Below are 22,276 nucleotides of genomic sequence, written 5' to 3' on the forward strand. Positions count from 1 at the left end.
TCAGCCTGTGCCACCCCTAGCCTCATCACCTGTGGTGTGCCTCAGGGCTCATGTATCGCGCCCACGCTTTACAACCTCTTCACGAGGCCACTGTTCAGCATCCTTGACTCCCTGAGCATCTCGTATAGAAACTATGCGGATGACACCCAGGTCCTCATCCCACTCACAGGCGATTACCTGGCGGATACTAAAACTCTTACCACCATCTACTCCACTATCCAATCATGGATGACAGATAACTGGCTATGCCTTAATAGTGAAAAAACCGAACTCCTCCTCATAGGAGCACCTTCCACGTTGGGGAACCTCTGTGAACAGTACACTTCCTTCACTATTGACAACATTCCCATCAAGGTCTCCAAACATGTGAAGACACTCGGAGTCTACCTTGACTCCGACTTGTCAATGGATAGACAGGTCAATGCCATTGCCTCCTCCTCAGCCTATTACTCGAAAGTCCTCAACGCTGCCAGACCTTTCCTGTCACGCCAGAATTGCCTCACCATTGCTAGGGCAATAATTGGATCCAGGCTGGACTACTGTAATGCCCTTCTCGTTGGGATCTCCAATAAGAACCTGGCCAAACTTCAGCTAGTTCAAAATAATGCACTTAGGGCGGCCACAGGCACCGCGAGAAAAGACCCCATCTCAGAAGTCAGAAGACAGGCACACTGGCTTCCGGTGAAAGAGAGGATTGTTTTCAAAACACTCGCCCTCACCCACAAATGCCTCCATGATCTTGCTCCACCCTACTTGACCCAAAGAATCACCAAGCACTCTGCCACCAGACCATTAAGAATGTGCTATTCCAACACGATTGTCACGCCCAAATCACGCAAGGTGCGCGCTGGTGGTGCCAGCTTTCCCACTCGGGCCGCCACCCACTGGAACACACTGCCACCTCACATCAGAATGATTGAATCCCACCAAGCCTTCCGCAAAGCTGTTAAAACCAAGCTCTTTGTATGAAACGTACCTGAATGCATTCTGTTACTGTATTATGAATATCTTGCCTCACCTGCAACTATGCCTGTAATTTTGTATCCATAAGACCTCTGGTCTTATGCATATCTGCTGAATTAAGAATCCAACAATTACTTGTAACAGCGCCTCAATGCCCATGGGCTGCAAGTGCGCTATACAAATGCGAATAAATAAATAAATAAATATAATGTGCACCCCCACAAAGCCCAGAAGTATATTGGCTATTGTGTCAAAGAATTCCGGAGAGTCCACGTTGGGACAGTAGGTGTTAACAAGCAAATATTCCCTGTTGACTAGTGTGCAGTGCAGTATAACGTAGCGGCCTTCGGGGTCGATGTAGCTTTTATGCAGCCCAAACTTAATCGATTTGTGGATAATCGTGAGAACACCCCTAGATTGCGTGGTGTAGGAAGTGAAAAATCTGGCGGGACCCCATGACGGGGCAACTGCCCTTGGTATAAGGCCATTGGAATGTGTCTCCTGTAGGAGCAGGATCCTACAGTTATGCCTGTTGGCATACGCCATGATCTTGCGGGCTTTGGTGTGGTTGCTCAATCCCCGAACGTTCCAGGACATTATGACAGTAGACATTTCAGTGGTAGCCATCCCCAACTGCAATATCGATCCTCAGTGAACATCCCAACACAAATGACCATGTGAGCTCCCAAAGTAAAAACAGCATGCGCGCTTGTGCCACCTCAGGATGCGCCTCGCGAAACCTTGTATGCCTTTTTGAGAAACAACCCCATTTCCACCCCCCACCCGCACCACTAAACAAGAATCAGCAGTGTAAACATCACCCACCCTTAACAGCGTGCAGATGCGCCAACACCAACCTGGCCAACATTTCCCCAAAGCCCAACGGGGGCCAACCCATTCCAGCAAAACAGAAGATAACAGTGCAATCGCAATGGGGTGCACCGTTGCCACGCACTAGCACGCTTAGAGCCAAGTGGCTCTGTTGCAAAACAAACAGTAGTAGTGGACTCATAACGCAGGTCCCCACCCGCGGCGCGGGAAGCCGGGGACCGCGCACGAGCCCCTGCGGTTCCCGTAACTACCATAACGGTGTCAACAGTCATATAGCATCGCCCCCTGTGTCCCAGAGTGGGGAATTGGGCCAGACTCAAAGAGGTAGAAGTCCTGCCGTTGTGCAATTGGAAGAGGAAAAATAACAGTAGGGCAGCAAAATATTGCAACATTGGCTTCGTGTAGAGCATCATCAAGGCCCCAAGAGGGATGAGCGCCTGAACACTGTGGCCTGGGTAATCAGCAGATACGTAGACCATCCCAGGGGGAGCAGGCCCCAGAGTAGACATCTGGCTCCCAAGCAAGCGCAACGCCAACAGCAGGTGACCGGAGAGAGTGTCCCACCGTGGCCAGCCTTATGGGCATACCACGATCCAGCATGTACTGAGCGAGGCCCAGCTCTATGGCATGCGAAGTGTTCGGGTGATCTCGGGGCCAGTCACCGCCCCCCAGGACATCCAACCACGAAGGGAGACTGGAGTAAACGACAGTTACCAGCAATGTGAGAGATAAGTGGCCAGTGCCATCAGATCGTGGCCGACCCCCGCCACAGGCGAGCGCCGCCAGGAGCCAGAGCGACCCAGTAAGCCGAACAGTGTTAACAGTGATAAATTGTAAGTACAGAATCAACAAATGCAGCCAATATCCCCACTCCATGACACCCAATTAACTTTCATCAGCGATGGCATCTCCAGGGCCCTGAAGCGGCATCTGCATCTCAATAAATGTTACCGCCTCTTCAGGGATGGTAAAGAAATAGAGCTTGCCCATGTGGGTGATTTTGAGTCTAGCAGGAAATAAAATGGCATATGGGACTTTGCGCTCCCTGAGCATCTTCTTGATGCCAAGGAACTGACGCCTCTCCTGCTGCACAGCCATTGAGAAATCCGGGAAGATTCGGACAGTATTAGCCTCCAACCGCAACTCCCCCTTCTCCCGTGCCAGGCGGAGGATGAGGTCCCTGTCACGATAATTGAGAATCTTGGCTATAATGGGCCTGGGGCTATCTCTAGGCCTGGGACGCGGAGACAGGGCCCGGTGAGCCCGCTCAACAGTGAAGTAGGGGGAAAGGTCCGGATCACCAAGCAAGTCCTTGAGTAGACGTTCGACCGCCTCCTCCATTCGACCCTTCAGGGCAGTTTCGGGGACCCCAATAATGCGCAGGTTGTTTCTGCGAGAGCGGATTCCAAGTCGTCGCATTTTGCCTTTACATTCTTCATGTCGCGCGATAAGGCAGCCACAGTGTCCTGTAGTGTGTGTATCTCATCTTCATTGGTGGATATCTGGTTTTCGGCCTCCGTGATTCTGGAGCCAGCCTGATCAACGCGTGTTTTGAGTGAGGCCACGTTAGCATTGATGTCGTCAAGCTTTTCATGAAAGGAGGCGAAGTTTTTGGCCATCGACTCCATCATGGCAGTAAGATCAGGAGCCGCAGCCACGGGACTCGGCTCGGTATCAGGTTCCTCCGGCGTAGTTGACGCGTGGCCCACTTCGGATCGAGGGACCGCCTTTGTAAATTTGTCCATGGCCCCTCCCCTGGCGCCACTCTTGGAGCGATTCGACATGATCAGGTTCAGAGAATCAGAGGGGGAGATGCCAAGATGAGATTAGCCAGTTACGGTAGCACAGGGGCTGCTACGGGCAAGAAAGAGGCAGCCAAACAGGTCCAGGTCGATCCAGCCCCCGAGCCGGGAGGCGAGGAGACCATGCATGTGGAAGGTACAACTATTCACCCAGTGTAGGGCTTACCAGAGGGACCAGAACCCACCCCAGTGCAGTCCCCGCAGAGGTCCCCACACAAGGGAGCAGCCCACAGACCAGCAGAGCTTGGGGAGACAAAGAGGTGGAGTATGGAGGACGGGATCACCCGTATGCATAGATGGGGTGCTGTGGGGCCAATGTGTGCTATCCGGTGCAATGAGGTTTTGCAGCTTGAGGTGAGACTGCCCAGTATACTGAAGAGAGAGTGGGGCAGAAGCGTGGGAGGTCCGCAAACGTGAGTCCACTGGGCGCGGTGCAGGTCACCCACCCAGCAGGATGAGTTGCAGTGTTCCCCAAGGGCGACTCGACTCCGGGAGCGGGGTGAGGCCCCATTGTGGCAGTGCGGTGGAGGGAGGCCCCCGCAGGGAGGGCCGTGCGCCACGAGGCAGGAGAGGCCCACCAGCAGAATGGGCAATGCGCGGGGTGTCCAGGCCTCAGCAGGCTATCCCACATGCAGGGAGAAGCGAAGAGAGCGCGGGAAACAGAGATGGCGGCAGCCCCCGATCCTCACCTCCAGTCCGCCATGTCCTCCATCCAGGTGCCGCCACTCCAACCCCAGGCCAGGCCGCCACACCAAGAGGCCCCGCCAGCGGCCCCCCGATCCCAGAGAAAGGGGCCGCCTCCAAAAGCCGCGACAGCGGCGGGCGAAGGGCTCTGCCGCGGCAGAACTCCCCGCGGGGCCCGCACCACGCCCAGCCCGTCCCCGCGGCCGCAACCAAGCAGCTGGCGCGGCGCCGATCCTCAGCGGGAAGGGCGGGCAGACGGAGACGACAGGGGCACCAGTCCAGCGACGTGGAGGGGCCGCGTCTGGGACCCAGGCACGGGTCAGCGGCGATGGAGAAGGCGGCGGGCGCCCGTCCGAGCCGCGGTGCACACGGGAGACGCCGAACGGCCTAGGGCCGCGCCGGCGCCGGCGTGGTATGAAGGCAGATCAGGGGCACCCGATGTCCGATTTCCTCCGGGATTCGGTGTGCGGGACGAGTATGTAAACCGAAGCAGGATTGCAGGATCAGGTAGAGAACCGCAGATGTAGGCGGGTAGATGGCGGCTAGGCGCGGAGCTCAATCACTAGGCAGCCATCTTGCAGGCTGCTCAACAGCGCCCCCCCTGGAAATGTTATTTAACATTTTTTTAAAGTGGCTGAATATTAGACCGTGCGCAAGTAGGAAAAAATTGGTCGAAAAAATGAATTATAAAATAGATTTGCCTCTGTACCGGGACTAAAAAGTAGCAAAACATATAAAAAAAAAATGGGCATAACGTGTTATGGGTGAAGAACAACCTACTGGAAGATTAATATACACATTTTTACTTTAAATGTACGTGGGCAAGCTAGAATGAATGGTTTGGGGGGAATGGGAGCGAGCGCTGCTGAGTGGGCAGTTACAGATTTTGGGTTGGCCTTGCCCACTCAGGCCCTACCTTGTCTGCACCCCTTTTAATGCCCCTGCTGCAGTGATAGGCTTACCCTACATGTAAGAATTTCTCAGCCCATGACGCAGCTCAACCGGCTAATGTGCTCGCTACATAGGCTGAACAGACGATCCCGGTTTTGCCAGGACTGTCTGGGTATTTACACCTCTGTCCCGGGTCCCTAGACTTTCTTAAGTTTAAAAAGCCCGTCCGGGATTTCGGCATTGGGTGGATAACTTCCCGGTTTTTGGCAAACTGATGCAAAAATCATGATATCCAGCCAAAAACCGGGATGGTATCCACCCTACGCCCAAATCCCGGATGAGGTTTTAAAACTTAAAATAGCTTCGGGACTCCAGGCGCTGCAACATGACACGGGACAGGCCAGCCACACAGAAGTAGCACTACAATTTCATCGCTGAAGCTGTAGTCCTACTTCTATGTCAGTGGCCTGTCCTGGTTGTTTACTTTCAAAATCTGGTCACCCTATCGCTACGGCAATCTGTAACACGTAGGGCTCCATAACTGCCTCGATGTGTGCCGGCTCCACTTGCCAGGTGCAGGCCTTCCGTAACACACACAGCCCCCTATCCATCTTGCACAGGTTGTTTCTAATGCACACAAAGTCCCAGTTACATGTGTAGGGCTAACTCATTCACCCAGGGCCCCTTTGCTTTCCATAAGGCTATCCCTCAATGCAGTGACGGCCTTACAAAAAATGTGGCGCACCCTCCCAGCGTGCCCCTGGTCAATGGGCAGGGAGCAGGAGGGGAGGAGGGCCAATTTGTTTTAAAACTTTTTTTTTTTTATAACTCCCTGCTCCGGTGCCTGGCAGGAGTTAATCACTGGAATAGGGCATTCATGCTACATGAGCACCCTATTCCAATGAAAACCGCCTCGCTACCACGTCTGAGCAGGGGGTAATCATCTGAATAGGGTGCTGATGCTTAGCATCAGCACCCTATTGTTATTAAATGCGCCCTTCCGCTGCGGGCGCATTTAATAACAAAAGGGCGCCTGCCGCGCCTTCTCCCACTACGCCAGCTCTGGCGTGTCAGAGGGCTAATGGCGCCCTGGGGGGTATGGTGCACTAGGTGGTCACCCGGCCCGCCCTGCCCTAAGGTCAGCCCTGCCTCAATGAAGGTCACTTCCCGTGCACAGATCCACTTCACTGAGGGGAGGGACGCTTTTTGGAGCACAGGGACATATGCACTGTACAGGGTCCTCCAAAGCATGCTGTGCCACCGCACTGCAGGCAGGACTATTTCCTGTGTATAGATGGGTGCATGATCGGTTCTCATTGGTAAGAGTCTTTTCACCACGCACAAGCCATTTTCAGGACCTTTCATTCTGTTCAGTAGAATTCAGCTCAACGCCTGGTGTGCGGGAACAGGAGCCCCAACTCTAGCAAAGACAGATTAATAGCTTTTTAAGTGGTCATCTAGGGTTTCAGTCCCTGCTGGCTGCGTGTCTTGGTTCTGTTGAGCAGAGGCCAATGCACCTTTCCTATGATAATCTGCAGCTATTCACCCCCTCCCTCCATTGCTTTAACTAGGATTTTGACAGAGAATGAAGCTGCAAGGTACGGCTGGAGGTCTGCAAATATTCCCTAAGGAAGTGCTTCCAATGTGCCTTTGCTGGGAAAAGACAGATCTTTCCAAAATGTCTTTGATAAATCGCAGAGATGTTTCATCCAGCTTTAAGATCTTTAGTGTGGGGGCAGGGGAATGCTTGTACCTCAATAAAGTTTAAAATGGGGGTCACATTATACCACTTCAATGAGAAACCCAGTGAATCACCCATTGCATTTTGCATTAGCAGACGTTTTCTCCAATGCAATCTAGGCGCTGCATACCCTTAGCTAGGTTATTTTTCCATTCCTTATACCGTGTGTGCAATCAGGTCTACGCCCCAGGCGTACACAACTGCACCAATTGAAACTGGTTGGGCCCCAAACATTGTATTTACCATGTTTCCACTGGCCTTTTGCATTTCAAAGCAATACATCATATCAGATTAATGCACTTGTGTTGTTAACATAAGCAGGCAGGTTTTCACAGCTGTAGGCAAGGGGGGCCCAACTATCATATTTGAAATGTGCCCTCACCTGTGTCCACCTGGTATGTGCACCTGTGTATATGCGTGCGTGTGAGTGAGAGTGTCAGAAAGGGAATACAACTGTATTGTCACTTCCGGTCTGAAAAATCCGACACATACCAAGTTTCTCTCACATTAGCGGGGAAGGTGGAACCCTGGTTTGAAGGTATCCAATTTGAATAGAAGTCCTTCAAATGAGCTGGGAGCTGTGCTACAGAAAACTCGCCAAGAACGTTGGCTGGCAAAGGGACGCCGTCTTTTTGCTGGTAGGTGTGAGTAATTCCTGCTTTCTTGAGGGCTTCGTAAATCCTTTAATAGAAGACAGAAATCAGATGGCAATGTCACGCCATACAATTCGTCTGTTATTATGTTTTGTTTTAAGGCATTTGTAAAGTGCTCATCTGTCATTAGTATGGCCTCTTGGCGCTGTAAAATGGGTTGTGTTGCATCACTGCAAAGCTCTGGGTTTCAGTTCACCATATAGCAGCAGTGCATTTCAGTTATATGCTCACCATTGTGTTGGGTTATTATTGACCATTAACTGCCCTTCTTTGAGGCGTACAACTAGAAGCTACTCTGAAACCGTATTTTTGGGGGGTGGTTGATTTGGAAATAAATAGTTGTGCTCTCACAATTAAGGGAAGCACATGTGTAACTCATCCATTCTAAACAAATTAGGCCACATCATTACATAACTCTCAGGGCAGCACGTGATTAGATTTGGCAAGTTTGTGTACCCTACTCATTTTGTAGTTTCAAGATATGTATCTGACAGTGAGAATAATGTGGCAAACCATTTTATAAAAAAAAGCATTTGACTATACACTTTGAAATTATGTTTGCTTCCCCTTTTTCTGACTGACCTCTTACAGGCAGTGAGCTGGGAGCCATAGGGTTGGGGCGGGGCGCGGGGGGGGGGGGATTTAGGCATGGATTATTAATTTCGTTTCCGAGCCCCCTGGACAGCACCTGTTTGGAGATTACTGTGAGGTTAGGAAGAAAATAAATAATAAGAGGGGAAAGAAAGTGATGAGCAAAAGGCTGTGGAAAAATCATTAAGAGTGAGACGTGAAGGACACACGTGGAGAGGAGACAGTGGAAAGAAGAGACACGGGGGGGGAGGCAGCAGGGAGAAACAGCAAAAAACATTGATAAGGAGAAACAGTCAAATGAAAACCGAAGAGAGAAAGTGACAGATAAAGAGGCAGCAATTGGGGGCAACATGCATGGTCAAAGAGAGAGAACAACACAGGTGTACAGTATTAGCATGCTGAATGCATAGGAGGTAAACGGAATGAACATACTAAGAGTTGTTGAACATTGATTATCAACATTGATTATCAAATGCAGCGCCATATGATAAAAGTGGGGTTTCGACCCATGCCACAGATTGAAAAATATGCTTCAGAGCACAAAGATAGAACTCGCCTTGATGCCTCTGGGCTTTGTGCGATGATGTAAGTGCAAAAATAAATAAATAAACTCAAGAATACGGAGCCATTGATCTCTACTTACCACAACCTCTGCCCTGAGATAATTAAGAACACGCATTGGCAATGCTAACACTTTTGTGTAGCCATGGCAAAGGCATTTTCCAGGCACTGTTGTAGTGGTATTAAATGGCCATCAATGTTAGTAGCTGCAAAATGGAGCGAGTACCTGGGCATATAATAGCAGCGCCTGGCAAATGGCTTGTACTTACATAAGTCAAAACTCTTGGCTTTGCCAGTGCTTGTTTTTAACAGGACTTCAGTGAAGGACAGGCATAGTGCTTATAAATATAGTAGCTGATGGCAGACCTGGTTAAGACATTTTTATAACATCAGCGGCTCCAATGAATTCATTAACTCTCAGAAGACTTTTGAAAAAACACTAGAAGGCACTTTGAGTGCAACGTAAGGCTTGAACAAAGGGAGCTCAAAGAGATCCCAGCACAATGTGTTTCAGGAGGTGCAGGAAGTGGGTGGGAAGGCCATAGGGATTATCATGGCCATGGGCATACCATGGGTAGGTAAATAACCAAACACCTACAAGCTTTGTGTCCTTCCTCATATGCCATTTCTCCCTAGCTGTACTCTAATGCAGTCGTTTTCACTTCTAGGACCAGCTCATTACCAAAACTAAGTAGCTAACATTCCGAAATTGAATTAAAAAAATGTAATTAAAAATTCGAAATTGAATTTAAACAAATGGCACATACCATTCACAGTGATATGCTGTTCAAAATTTAGAAACATGAATTTAGGGTTTGGATGCACTAACCCCGCACACCCACACTGATTCATCAACTCCACTTAGATCAGTACACTACCTCTTGCAACCGGACCTTCCACCATCAAATCGCCGTCCTCCATCCCCAAATCAATGCAGAAATCATCACAAATACACCACCTGTTGCAAAAATTCTTCAACAACAGTTCCATCAAAGCACTCTTTTGTCAACCACGTTGCACCAGTCCTTAACTATCATGACTGGCCCACTCATCTTTCACAGACTTCCTACCCCTGGGTTCAAAACTGGCCCACTAATCTTTCACAGACTTCTTACCTCTGGAATCAGTGAAGCAGCACTCTCAGTCATACCCCTCCCTTTGCACCAATGCACCACCTCTGAGAGGTCAAACAACCCATTGCACTGTTCTGTTGCATCACTTGGTGGAGATACACCCTACCCCTAATAACTGTGTACCACTTTGAACATTAGAAATACCATTGCAATACACTGCCTGCCTCATTCACACGCTAACCCGTACCTGTTTGTGAGGGTAAACATTGATGTGGCACTTGATGCACTCTTGCCCCATGTTGGCCCAGGAGTTGCCACTCATCCATTTTCTCTTGCACTTGGGGCACTTGTATTCACCGAAGCAGCGCTTCTTGCCTTGGTAGGGGGTGAGGCCTTCTCCTTTGGGGCGAGCCTGAAAGATACAAGGAGAGAAGGATGACAAATGTACTACCAAGACTAAATGCAGAAAATCAAGCGGAACAGGCAGAGCACACTTGAGGATCACCAGTGCACTCTTACATGAGAACAGGCAGGTAGCCAATTTCTGTAACAACATTATGTATGTCCCATATATATACACATACAGACATTTTATAGGGCGGCAGGTGCCACCCTTTAGTTAAGGTGAGAGCTATGAGCCATAGGAAATACAAACATTCTGTTATTAATAACTTTTGTCTTAGTGGATGGATTTAGATGACATTTCCCAAACAAAAAGTTTGTTAGGCTCCACACCCACCCAACCCAACCCAATTTTCAAATCATGGGATGGATTCGCTCGAAAATAAGAAAAAATATGGTCAAGAAGCGTTGACTCGATTTCTGGGACCGTTTCGGGTAAATCCATTCAGTAGTTTTTAAAATATACGACGGGATGGGTGTGCCTCCTGCTCCCCCAAAAATAGCCATATCTCCCATGGTGATTTGCAGCAGAAAGACTTTTCAGAAATGATATTCTGAAATGTTTCCCCAGAATTCTATTGCTAATAACTTTTGACTTGCTGGATGGATTTTCCAAACAAAATGTTTGTCAAGGCCCCCACATCCCAAACTGGAAATTCTGGGAACAACACGTAAAAATGCATAACAAATCAAAAAGCTATGAAGAAAAAAAAAAGCAGTTTGTTTTCAGACTACTCCCATTCATTTTCCAATAGATTAAAAGTGCATTTTCTGAACAGCCGTAGCGCGAAACTGCTGGGCAGATGTGGACCAAATAAGGAACAACTTGAGCACAAAGCATTGACTTATTTCCTTGACTGGTTTAGGGTTAATCCATCCAGTAGTTTTTAAAATATTTGACAGAGAGTGCCACCTGCTCCTTAAAACCGTTTTATCTGCCTCAGTGCTTGGCATCGGAGAGGCTGAGAGAGGCTAATACATTTTGACTTGCTGGATGGACTTGGATGAAATTTTCCAAACAAAATGTTGTTCATGCCCCCACCTCCCAACTGGACATTTTAGCAACCATTTGTTTAAGAAATGAAAAAGTTATTAAGAAAACATAAAAACATATAAATGCAGTTTTCAGCCTCGTACCATTCATTTCCCCATAGTGATATGTAAAATAATAAAAAAGTTATTAAGAAAACAAAATAGCACAGTTTGTTTTCAGGCTACTCCCATTTAGTTTCCCACCAAGAAAAAGTGCAGTTTTTCAACAGCTGTAGCGCGTAAAACACTGGGCAGATTTGGACCAAATTAGAAACAATTTGGGCACAAAGTGTTGACTTAATTTCCTTGACTGGTTTGGGGTAAATTCATCCAGTAAGTTTTAAAATATTTGACAGAGGCATGGAGGTGCCCCCTGTGTCCTAAAACCTTTATATGTATCCACCATGGTACTTTGCTGTAGAGAGCCTTTTCAGAAATGAAAAGACTGCCATTTTTTTTTTGCTCAGTGCGAGCGATTCCAATGATAATACCGGCAGAAGCTGAAAATGAAAAAATATCTAGCTTTGGAATGAACTTCCCCATGGCCCTAGAGAGTCTAATAACCTTTTCAACTTCAGAAAGAAACTCAAACTCTTCTTTTTATGTAACCACTCCAAGGGGAACACTGATTGTTTTGAACGACAGCGCTTAGATGTCTTAGCCATAGGGGCCATATAAATACTAATAGCAATAGCAGTCACATCAGACTAGAGGTCGGGAGTGGGAAAGAAAACACAATGTGAAGGTGGGGATTTGGGGTGGGTTGAGGAGCCAGTTACGGGTTGAAAATATTCAGTTTATCTGTGGAAGACCACAGAAATTTCACAATGACGATAAAACAGAGCTACTCCTCATTGGATCCCAGACTAAATTGAATAAATTCGACAACCAGTTCAAATCCTTCAAATCCTTCAACATCGATGGCATTGACATCAAAGTTTCTAAGGAAGTGAAGACCCTAGGATATTACTTACACTCTTCACTCACTCTCACCAAACAAGTTACAGCCTCAGTTACGGCTTATACATGCAAATTGATCAATGCTTGCAGACCGTTCTTATCTACGGAAAGCTGCACTACCTTAGCAAGAGCCCTCATACTGTCTAAATTACATTAGTGTAATGCCCTCTACCTAGGGACTAACAAACATAATGTAAAAAAACTACAAATATTGCAAAATAATGCGCTAAGGACTGCTCTCAATCTCAGCAGCTAAACACAGTGCCCACTGGCTGCCAGTTCAAGACAGAATTGCTTTCAAAACCTTAGCTCTAACCTTAGCTCTAATCCCACAAATGCCTATCCAACTCAGATCTTAAATATCTCGCATGCAACATCACTAGAAAACATTCTGACCGAATCACACGGTCATCACTCACCCATTGTCTCAAAGTTCCTAAATTCAAGCTACAAAAAGCAGGGGTAACCGTTTTAGCCGCTAAACTATGGAATTCCATGCCAAGAGCAGAACCTTCCTTCTGGGGTTTCAGGAAAAAAGTGAAAAGCTGGCTATTCATGCAAGGGCACCCATAAGCCATAAGTACCCTTGCTCACGCTGTTTATATATATATGCTGTACAATGCCTCTCCTACGCCTCCTGTAAACATTATCCTTGGACCTACTTGCAATATATTTGCAATACAACCTGTAAAACGGCTTGATAGACTGTATATTTATGTGATGCTTAATGTGATGATTAATGCCATCTTCATGCAACTCTAGCTCTTGTAAGGAGTTGCACTTGTCTGCCACGTAACTTTAATGTTATCTTTCATGTGTGACCCAGGTACCCCAGGGTCAGGAGCGCTTTATAAATGAACAAATAAATAAATAGAGTGACATGACCAGTGGCCATGGCTATTGGGCCCAAAAGAAAATCAATTGGTGCAACATGTACAGAGGCCACAGCTGAGATCAATAATTACATCTAATGTGATAATATTGATTATGTAAGTTAGTATACCTGTCCACCTCCTTTGATACATATTTTATTTTACTCCACTTAACGATAATAAGAACATAACATGGAACCAAACACGGATTCAGAAGTATCATATGGTTATGTGTGGAGCATTCATTAGTAGTACTTCTCAACTTATACAATTTAAATAAAATATGTAATGTTATACAAATAGTTTGAATTTCATGTATTAGTAAGCAATTAGAATACTTCATTGCAAGGGGTACACCTGATTCAGCTAAATTTATTTCAGGTATTTCAAACCTAATATAATAAGTATATGTAGTATTAAATAAAAATAAGAATTGTTAAAAGTAGAAACATGCTTAATAGTATGTGTTGTGAAAATAGTAACAGGCCGATTCATGGAATTAATGTGCGCTGAAAAAACGGCGCACGCGTGCGAAAATGTGCGATTCGCAGTGAAATAGCGAAAATGACAGTGCAAGTGCGATTATCGCACAGAAAACATCGCACATCAATTCATGGAAGTCCGTGCACGCGCGAAATGTGGGATGTGCGCTGAAAAAGTGAGCGGCGCACGCTGGCGCACAGGTCATCGAACGTCGTGCGATAAGGCCACAGCGAATTCGCACATAGGGCGCCGCACATAACAAAAGTAGGCGTAACACGGGGCGTCACACGCAGAATGGGGAACAACTCGTGAAAATGTGGGCGTCACGGGGGAAGTACAGGAGGCAAGTGCGCAGAACGCCCACACGCTCGCCTACAACACGTATTCATGGAATCGAATAGGGAAAAACAGCGCACGGCCAAAGGCGCGCACAGACCCATACATGTCCGCCACACGAAAGCAGGCGGTAGCGTCCCTGCGCAGGAAAAAAATGTGCGCCAAAGTCCTACACGCGCGATCGGGCCTGGGGGAGCGTGTGCGTGTATTTCAGGGGTGCGCGAGAAGTTCCACACGCGAATGGCCTGGGCGCGTGTATTCCAGAGGTGTGCGAGAAGTTTCACACGCGATTGCCCTGTGCGCGTGTATTTCAGGGGTGCGCGAGAAGTTCCACACACGATCGGGCCTGGGGGAGCGTGTATTTCAGAGGTGCGCGAGAAGTTCCACACGCGATTGTGCTGCGTGCGGGCATTTCAGGGGTGCGCGGGAAGTTTCACACGCGATCTGGCCTGAGGGAGAGTGTGCGTGTATTTCAGGGGTGCGCGTGAAGTTCCACACGTGATTGGCCTGGGCGCGGGTATTTCAGGGGTGCGCGAGAAGTTTCTCACACGCGATTGGCCTGAGCGCGTGTATTCCAGGGGCTCGCGGGTGTTTTTACACGCGATCGGGCCTGGGGGAGCGGGGTACGTGTATTTCAGGGGCTCGCGGGTGTTTTCACACGCAATCAGGCCTGGGGGAGCGGGGTACGTGTATTTCATGGGCTCACGGGTGTTTTTACACGCGATCGGGCCTGGGGGAGCGGGGTACGTGTATTTCAGGGGCTCGCGGGTGTTTTCACACGCGATCGGGCCTGGGGGAGCGGGGTACGTGTATTTCAGGGGCTCGCGGGTGTTTTTACACGCGATCGGGCCTGGGGGAGCGGGGTACGTGTATTTCTGAGGTGCGTGAGAAGTTCCACACGCGATTTGCCTGGGCGCGTGAATTTCAGGGGTGCGTGAGAAGTACCACACGTGATTGGCCTGGGCGCGTGTATTGCAGGGGTGCGCGAGAAGTTCCACACGCGATTGGCATGTGTACGCGATTCCATTGGACCAAAGGCCCTGACAGTGCAGGCGCGTCTGTGACGTGACACGCGCGGGCGTGTCCCTGTACCCGGGGAATGTTACAAGACCAAAAACTGCACGTCCGAGTGTCAGCCCGCGTAATTGGAGGATAGTGTCTCAGTGCGTATATGCGGAAGTGACGTTGGACGTGTGGTGCGGTTTAAAAGGTGCGTGTAGTACGTCATTTCCTTGTACGTGCTTCCCGTGGAGAGCGAGTGGGTGAAATCTGTACTTCTTGTCGGTTCACACGCGATTTACTTCACAGCGTTTCTAGTTCGTACTCCCTGTTACCTCTGTCAGTATTTTTCTGATTTTCTCTTCGACCTGTTTCCAAAACAGCGTTGACTTCTCCTTTTGTCCTGTCTCCTCAGACAGTGTACAATTCTTCTTTTGGCGGGGGTGTTGCCAACGCGCACACGCGCATATTTTTCACGCTCTTTTCCCAGGCAGACGTATTTACCAACTGTGCTAGCCCTGTGTGTAGCGTACCCCTTCAGAGGTCATTGTAGGCTGCGTGTGACACGCATATGTTCATTTTTGTGTTTCTGGGTGCCACAGCGTAGTGCAGGTCCCTTTTCCCACGCACGTGGTCTACGAGGGGTCGCGTGCACGTTATTTTCTGTATTAGGGGTGCCTGTGCGTTGCGTGACCCGTCATCTTTCCCCAGGGGTTCCATACAGCCTTGCTAGAGTACTTGGGTACGAATTCCATCTAGTACCCTACCCCTTTGACCCCCAATTGCCCAGGACAATTGTCCACTGCCACTCCCATACGCACAACTCTATCAGTGCCATGGCTGGGAGGCGAGCAAGTGGTAAGGGTGGCAAAGGTGGCCGAGCCTCAAGAGGTGGGCGTGGTGGGTACGGTAGGGGACGTGGCCAGGATTTGCAGACTCCTCCTAGCCCCCCATGTGTGGAGGACCAGTCAGGGACACACATCCCCTCCCCCCCATGTTTGAGGGAAACGTGGCTGACACCATCCCTGCTCAGCCCTTGTTGGACCGGCCCGTTGTGGCACCTGACCCAGCACAGGGTGACTCCCAGGCTGACTTCCAGGTTGCCAAGTCTAGGCCACGGGTGGCGGCGCAAGCCAGTGTCACCAGGCCACGTGGTACAGGGGCAGCCATGTCATCTGCTGCCCCGAGTAGGCGGGGTGGGGAGGCTGCAGGGGCATCTGCAGCTCCGTCCACCCCAGCTCTGACTCCCCCAGCAAGGACAGGGTTGGTCCCGGTACATCAGATTGAGGTTCCCCCTGCCATCATCACACTTCAGCTAATGTCTGCAGAAAGTCATGTGGTCAGTGTGCCATCGCACACTACTACTACACAGTCCACCGGTGCTCCTGCCTCTAGTGTCCAGAGCGGCGTAGGGCACTCCGGATCCCCACCACCCACATAAAGAAAGAGGAAGAGTGCTCGTCCAGTACAGGCTGATGACCCCGACACGGCTACACGGTCCGGCACGCCAAGGAAGCCTAGCTTCAATGATGCCGAACTGGATGCACTTGTGCAGTATGTGTCCGAACATGACGCCGAAATGTTGGTCACTTCAGGGTGTAGGATTACACCTGCTCGACGTCAGGCACACTGGCAGTCCGTCGCGGACAGCATAAGTGCCCTTGGGTTTATGAGGCGCACAGCTGTTGAGTGCTACAAGCGCTGGAACGACCTTAAGTGTAGGGCTAAGAAAAAGCTGGCCTCAAGTCATGCCGCAACTCTGGTGACTGGAGGTGGGTCTCCACAGGAGGACATAGAACTCACTCTACATGAGTATGTTGCTGGGACCTACGTCACAGAGGAGCAGATCCAAGGTGTGGGAGAACTGCCAGATTACTAGGCATTGTCCGGTGAGTGCACATGCATGTGTGTGTGATCCATGTGTATGTTGTTTGTGGGAGGGGTTCTGGTTGAGTGCCAGGTCAGGTTGTGTGTGCCTGAGTGTTTTGGCCCACCCAGGTGCTTCATCCAATGCATTCGGCGCCCCGGGATTTGGGTATTACAGTATCCCTTCTTGCCACAGTAGGCGTTTTGCACTACATCGCACCAGTTGCCCTTGAAGTGGCATCTTGCTACAACATTGTTCCGTATTTAGCTGTGTTCATTCAGGCTGATTGTAGGAATTCACCTGATTCTGCTGCGCATCACTCTGCCCTATTGTCACATATATGACATGCCTATGGTACATGCCATCTGTGTGATGGCATGTGTCATGTATGTGTATTGGACATGCCACTCACAGGCCAATGTGTGATGGCACTGCTAGCCAGCATGCAGCTGATGTGTTGCTCTCCCATCTTGGTGTCATCAGTGTCTGACATTTTCCTCCCCTTCCAACTCATGGACAGTGCATGCATGGGAGGGTTATAGTCAAGTGGGACATGTGTAAATCAAGTACTGGTACTGTAGCTTGTCTGGCCTAATAGCGTGCCATGGTGCTAATGCCTGTTCCCATTTTTTGTCTTTCATGTTTTTGCAGAGGATGACGCACCTGATGCTGTTGAGGGAGAGGAGATGGTGCAGGCCCAGGAGGGATCTGAAGCACGACCAGGCACCAGTGGGGGACGTGGTTTGGTGGTGGGGGAGAACCCTCTCTTGCTGCAGGCCATACTCTCCAGGGGTGTCCCTGACTGCACCTCCCCAGAAATCTTTTCAGGTGTTGATTCGGATGAGGCCTATGTGGATTCGCAGGTATGTGTTCATGGAAGGGATACTGTTCTGTCCGACCCACCTGCACCAGGGGTAGAGCCCACTATGGGGATGTCAGTGTTGGTAGGTGCGCCTGTGGTGGTTACGGATGCAGGGCCACACTCCGCAACATCTGATCCTGTTCCTGGGCCAGCAGTTCAGAGGGGAAATGCAGTCCTGCAGCCTCAGGCAGTGCCGACACAGCAAGGCGCAGTTCGCCTTGCCCCAGACAGGTGTGGTGCCCGCCAACACGGTGGCCGTCCGCCACCAGGCAATACCGCATGGGAACAATCCATTTACGGTATGGCCAACCAACAGGCAGCATCATCCGAAATGATTGCTCAAGCCATGGAGAGGGTGGCCACTTCCATTGTCCCTCCAGAAAGGCAGATGGAGCTACTACAGCAGGCAACAGACTCCATTTGCCAATCAGTCAGGGAGGACATGTTGGCGTCCAACAGGGACAGACAGGCGGCCCTGGACAATCTGAGGGAATCAATTTCTATAGATGCCCAGGGACAGAGGGAAGCCCTGAGGGGAGAGGTGCGGCACCTCAGGCTGACTCTTGTGGACCTTGAGGCTTCCACTGTCACCAGGACGGAACAGCTGCTGGAGCGCGTCACCCGTAGCTCTCAGCAGAGATGCAGGCAACTCGGGTGGAGGTCCGGGCAACACATCGGGTGTTGCATGGGGATCTCCGCACCATATCCCTCCAGAACGAGGCCTTCCAGACCCGCATGCTTGCTGCCATGGAGGACCAAACTAGGGCTTTGCGTGGGCTGCCTCCCATAGCACCACCACCTCCTGTGGCAGCAGAAGCAGGGGTTGAGGAGAGCGAATCCAGCAGTGAATCTCCCACTATTTAGTAGCCGTGCAGGCCATGAGCCCATGGAGGTGTTTATTTTTCGCAACATTCAGGCAGGTGGCTGTTGGTGGGCACCCTGTCCTCGGACCTCCTGGGTGCCCCCCCCCATGGCCCACAAATGGCCATTTTTGATTTTTGATTTTTTGTTGCAGTGTGTTGCCTTGTGTGGCTCCCGTGGGCATCCACTGTATTCCGGTTGGGCACATACAGGCTTGTCCTGAGTTTGGGTTAGATGCTTGGGTCCGTGAGACACACACCCCTCCTGCTTCCCATTTCCATGGGCTTACAAAGGGTGTGCCCAAGTGACAGTGAATTACACAGTGACGTTGGACTCCCATGAGCTGTGTGGGTAGTCTGTAGTCAATACTGTGTATACATTCCTAGTGCATATTGTTGTTGCATTGTGCACTGCATGGTGTATTGATGTGTGCTTGTGCATCCATGTCTCCCTCCTAATTTGCAGGTTCATTCCTCATGTCTTCAAAAGGCTGTCCACTTTGGAGATGGAGCTCATGTTGTGAGCAGTGGACTTCCAGATGTGTGTGGCAACACCACTGTACAGTTGGAGGTGGTGGATGTGCTGGCATTCTCATGTTGTAAGACTACGTATCCTTTGCCTTAGTACTGTCATGTTTATGCTATGTCGATTGTATTGTGGTAAGTATTTGGTCATGTGTGTTGTTGTTTCTACATTTATGTGGGCATATTGTGTGTGGCCAGTTTCCATTAGGGACTCTGTACTTTGTGACACGTGTCATGTTTGGGGGATGACTTTGTTTGCTCTCACATGGCATGTCATGCCATGGTGTGTTGGGTGGCGGTGCTGGGGAGGGGTTGGGTGACATGGCACTGTTGTCATGTTGTGTCTTGCAAGGGGGTAATGATTTTAGCAGCATAGAAGTGTGTCTTTTGAACACAGCATTGGTGGTGTTTGTGTAGGTAGGGAAGCACACAATGGAACACTTCCAGATGTACAATCTCAGGCTGGTATGTTTGCGACAGTTGACTCTCCATTGACACATCATAATTGTCAGTTACAATCATCATTGATTGTCAGCTGGTATGTGCCAGGGCTGTGTGCACTCCACAGGGATGTGATTTTATTTGAAGTAATTAGCCACGAACTGCGTACGGGCTGCCTCACCCCGTGCCCTTTCCCCTCCCATGCGCAGTGGGCATGCATGTGGTTGGGGATGTGGGGGCACCACCATGTCCACGGCCAGGCCCCGGCGTGTTGCAACGTTGTGCAGGACACATGCTGCCACTATGATCCTGCACACTACTGGGGGAGCGTATAACAGCTGCCCGCCAGAACGGTCAAGGGAGCGGAAGTGTGACTTGAGCACTCCGAATGTGCGCTCCACGATGCTCCGGGTTGCAATGTGGGCTGTGTTGTATCTTACCTGGGGTGGCGTGGTGGGGTTCCGAATTGGCGTCATCATGTGGGTGCTGAGAGGGTAGGCACTGTCCCCTGGGAGGTGGTGATGGGTATCATCAGTGGGGTTGTGACATTACTCAGTATTTGACATGCATGCATGCGCAGTGGCATTTATACTCACCAAGCAGTCATGTATCGCCATGCCGCCCAGCTTCTATGTCCCGGTTTAGGGTAGACATTCTGTAGATGAAACTGTCATGGGTGGAGACTGGATAGTTGGCGTATACTGAGGTGATGATTCCCTTGGCATCACATACTACCTGGGCGTTGATGGAATGCCAATGCTTGCGGTTTCTATAGATGTGCTCATTTGCCCTGGGGGGACGTAGAGCCACATAGGTGCAATCAATGGCACCTAGCACTTTGGGGAATTGTGCCACCCTGTAGAAATCCTGGGCAACAGCCTGCCTTTCTGCAGGTGTTCTGGGCAGGTATATGTGCCTGCGGACTGATGGGCGTGCAGTGATGATGGCCAAGACCTGGTGTAGGCAGCGTGACTGCGTGGCCTGTGACACCCCCCCACTATGGCACTTGTCCGCTGAAATGATCCAGTGGCCAGGAAGTGCAGTACATTGAGGACCTTCTCCAGGGGGCTGAGTGCTTGGGAGCACAGGGTGGTTGATGTGAGGTCATCCTCCCACTCACTGACCAGGTCGAGTATTATGTGAGGTGGAAACCTGTACCTCCCATACACATGGTCATCAGGCATCCCAAAAAGGCTGGTTCTGGGTGTAAAAATTCTGGCCCGGACTATCCTCCACCTCCTCCTGCGGTATCCCACGGCCACTGCTGCTAGGAACGGTATGTTCATCCTGGCGTCTGAGCTTGTTTGTTGTTTGTGTGCACTTTTATGCTGTGCGGGTGGACGTACGCCTACTTCCTGCTGGTGTACGTGTTTCCGGATTGGCCACGTTCGTTTCCATGAATACGTGTTGTAGACGAGCGTGTAAAACTTCCCGCGCAGCGCTGGAATACCCGCACCCAGCCCAATCGCGTGTGGACTTCTCACGCACCCCTGAAATACACGCACACGCTCCCCCAGGCCCGATCGCGTGTGGAGCTTCTCGCGCACCTCTGGACTACACACACCCAGGCCAATCGCGTGTGGAACTTCTCACGCACCCCTGAGATAAACGCACACGCTCCCCCAAGCCCGATCGCGTGTGAAACCACCCGTGAGCCCCTGAAATACACGCGCCCAGGCCAATCGCGTGTGGAACTTCTTGCGCACCCCTGAAATACACGCACACGCTCCCCAGGGCCCGATCGCGTGTGAAACCACCCGCGAGCCCCTGAAATACACACGCCCAGGCCAATCGCGTGTGGAACTTCTCGTGCACCTCTGAAATACACGCACCCAGGCCAATCGCGTGTGGAACTTCTCGCGCACCCCTGAAATACACGCACACGCTCCCCCAGGCCCGATCGCGTGTGAAACCACCCGCGAGCCCCTGAAATACACGCGCCCAGGCCAATCGCATGTGGAACTTCTTGCGCACCTCTGAAATACACGCGCCCAGGCCAATCGCGTGTGGAACTTCTCGCGCACCCCTGAAATACACGCACACGCTCCCCCAGGCCCGATCGCGTGTGAAACCACCCGCGAGCCCCTGAAATACACGCGCCCAGGCCAATCGCGTGTGGAACTTCTCCCGCACCTCTGAAATACACGCGCCCAGGCCAATCGCGTGTGGAACTTCTCGCGCACCCCTGAAATACATGCATACGCTCCCCCAGGCCCGATCGCGTGTGAAACCACCCACGAGCCCCTGAAATACACGCGCCCAGGCCAATCGCGTGTGGAACTTCTCGCGCACCTCTGAAATACACGCGCCCAGGCCAATCGCGTGTGGAATTTCACACGCACCCCTGAAATACACGCACACGCTCCCCCAGGCCCGATCGCGTGTGAAACCACCCGCAAGCCCCTGAAATACACGCGCCCAGGCCAATCGCGTGTGGAACTTCTTGCGCACCTCTGCAATACACGCGCCCAGGCCAATCGCGTGTGGAACTTCTTGCGCACCCCTGAAATACACGCACACGCTCCCCCAGGCCCGATCGCGTGTGGAACCACCCGCGAGCCCCTGAAATACACGCGCCCAGGCCAATCGCGTGTGGAACTTCCTGCGCACCCCTGAAATACACGCACACGCTCCCCCAGGCCCGATCGCATGTGGAACTTCTCGCGCACCTCTGAAATACACGCGCCCAGGCCATTTGCGTGTGGAACTTCTCGCGCACCCCTGAAATACATGCACCCAGGCCATTCGCGTGTAATACTTCTCTCGCACCCCTGAAATACACGCACACGCTCTCCCAGGCCAGATCGCGTGTGAAACCACCCAAGAGCCCCTGAAATACACGTGCCC

At 50.7% G+C, this 22,276-nt stretch overlaps 1 protein-coding gene across 1 annotated transcript in view; it reads right to left on the reverse strand.

Annotated features, from left to right (window-relative positions):
• Positions 1 to 22,276, reverse strand: part of ZCCHC24 (zinc finger CCHC-type containing 24) — a 328,915-nt gene that overhangs the window by 26,584 nt on the left and 280,055 nt on the right. The window contains exon 3 of the mRNA XM_069611026.1: positions 10,038 to 10,202. Coding sequence (XP_069467127.1) covers positions 10,038 to 10,202 — 165 coding nt within the window. The remainder of the gene's footprint in view (positions 1 to 10,037; positions 10,203 to 22,276) is intronic.

This window comes from Ambystoma mexicanum, chromosome 8 (assembly GCF_040938575.1).
Source record: "Ambystoma mexicanum isolate Mex_15411 chromosome 8, UKY_AmexF1_1, whole genome shotgun sequence".
Taxonomy (NCBI): Eukaryota; Metazoa; Chordata; class Amphibia; order Caudata; family Ambystomatidae; genus Ambystoma; species Ambystoma mexicanum.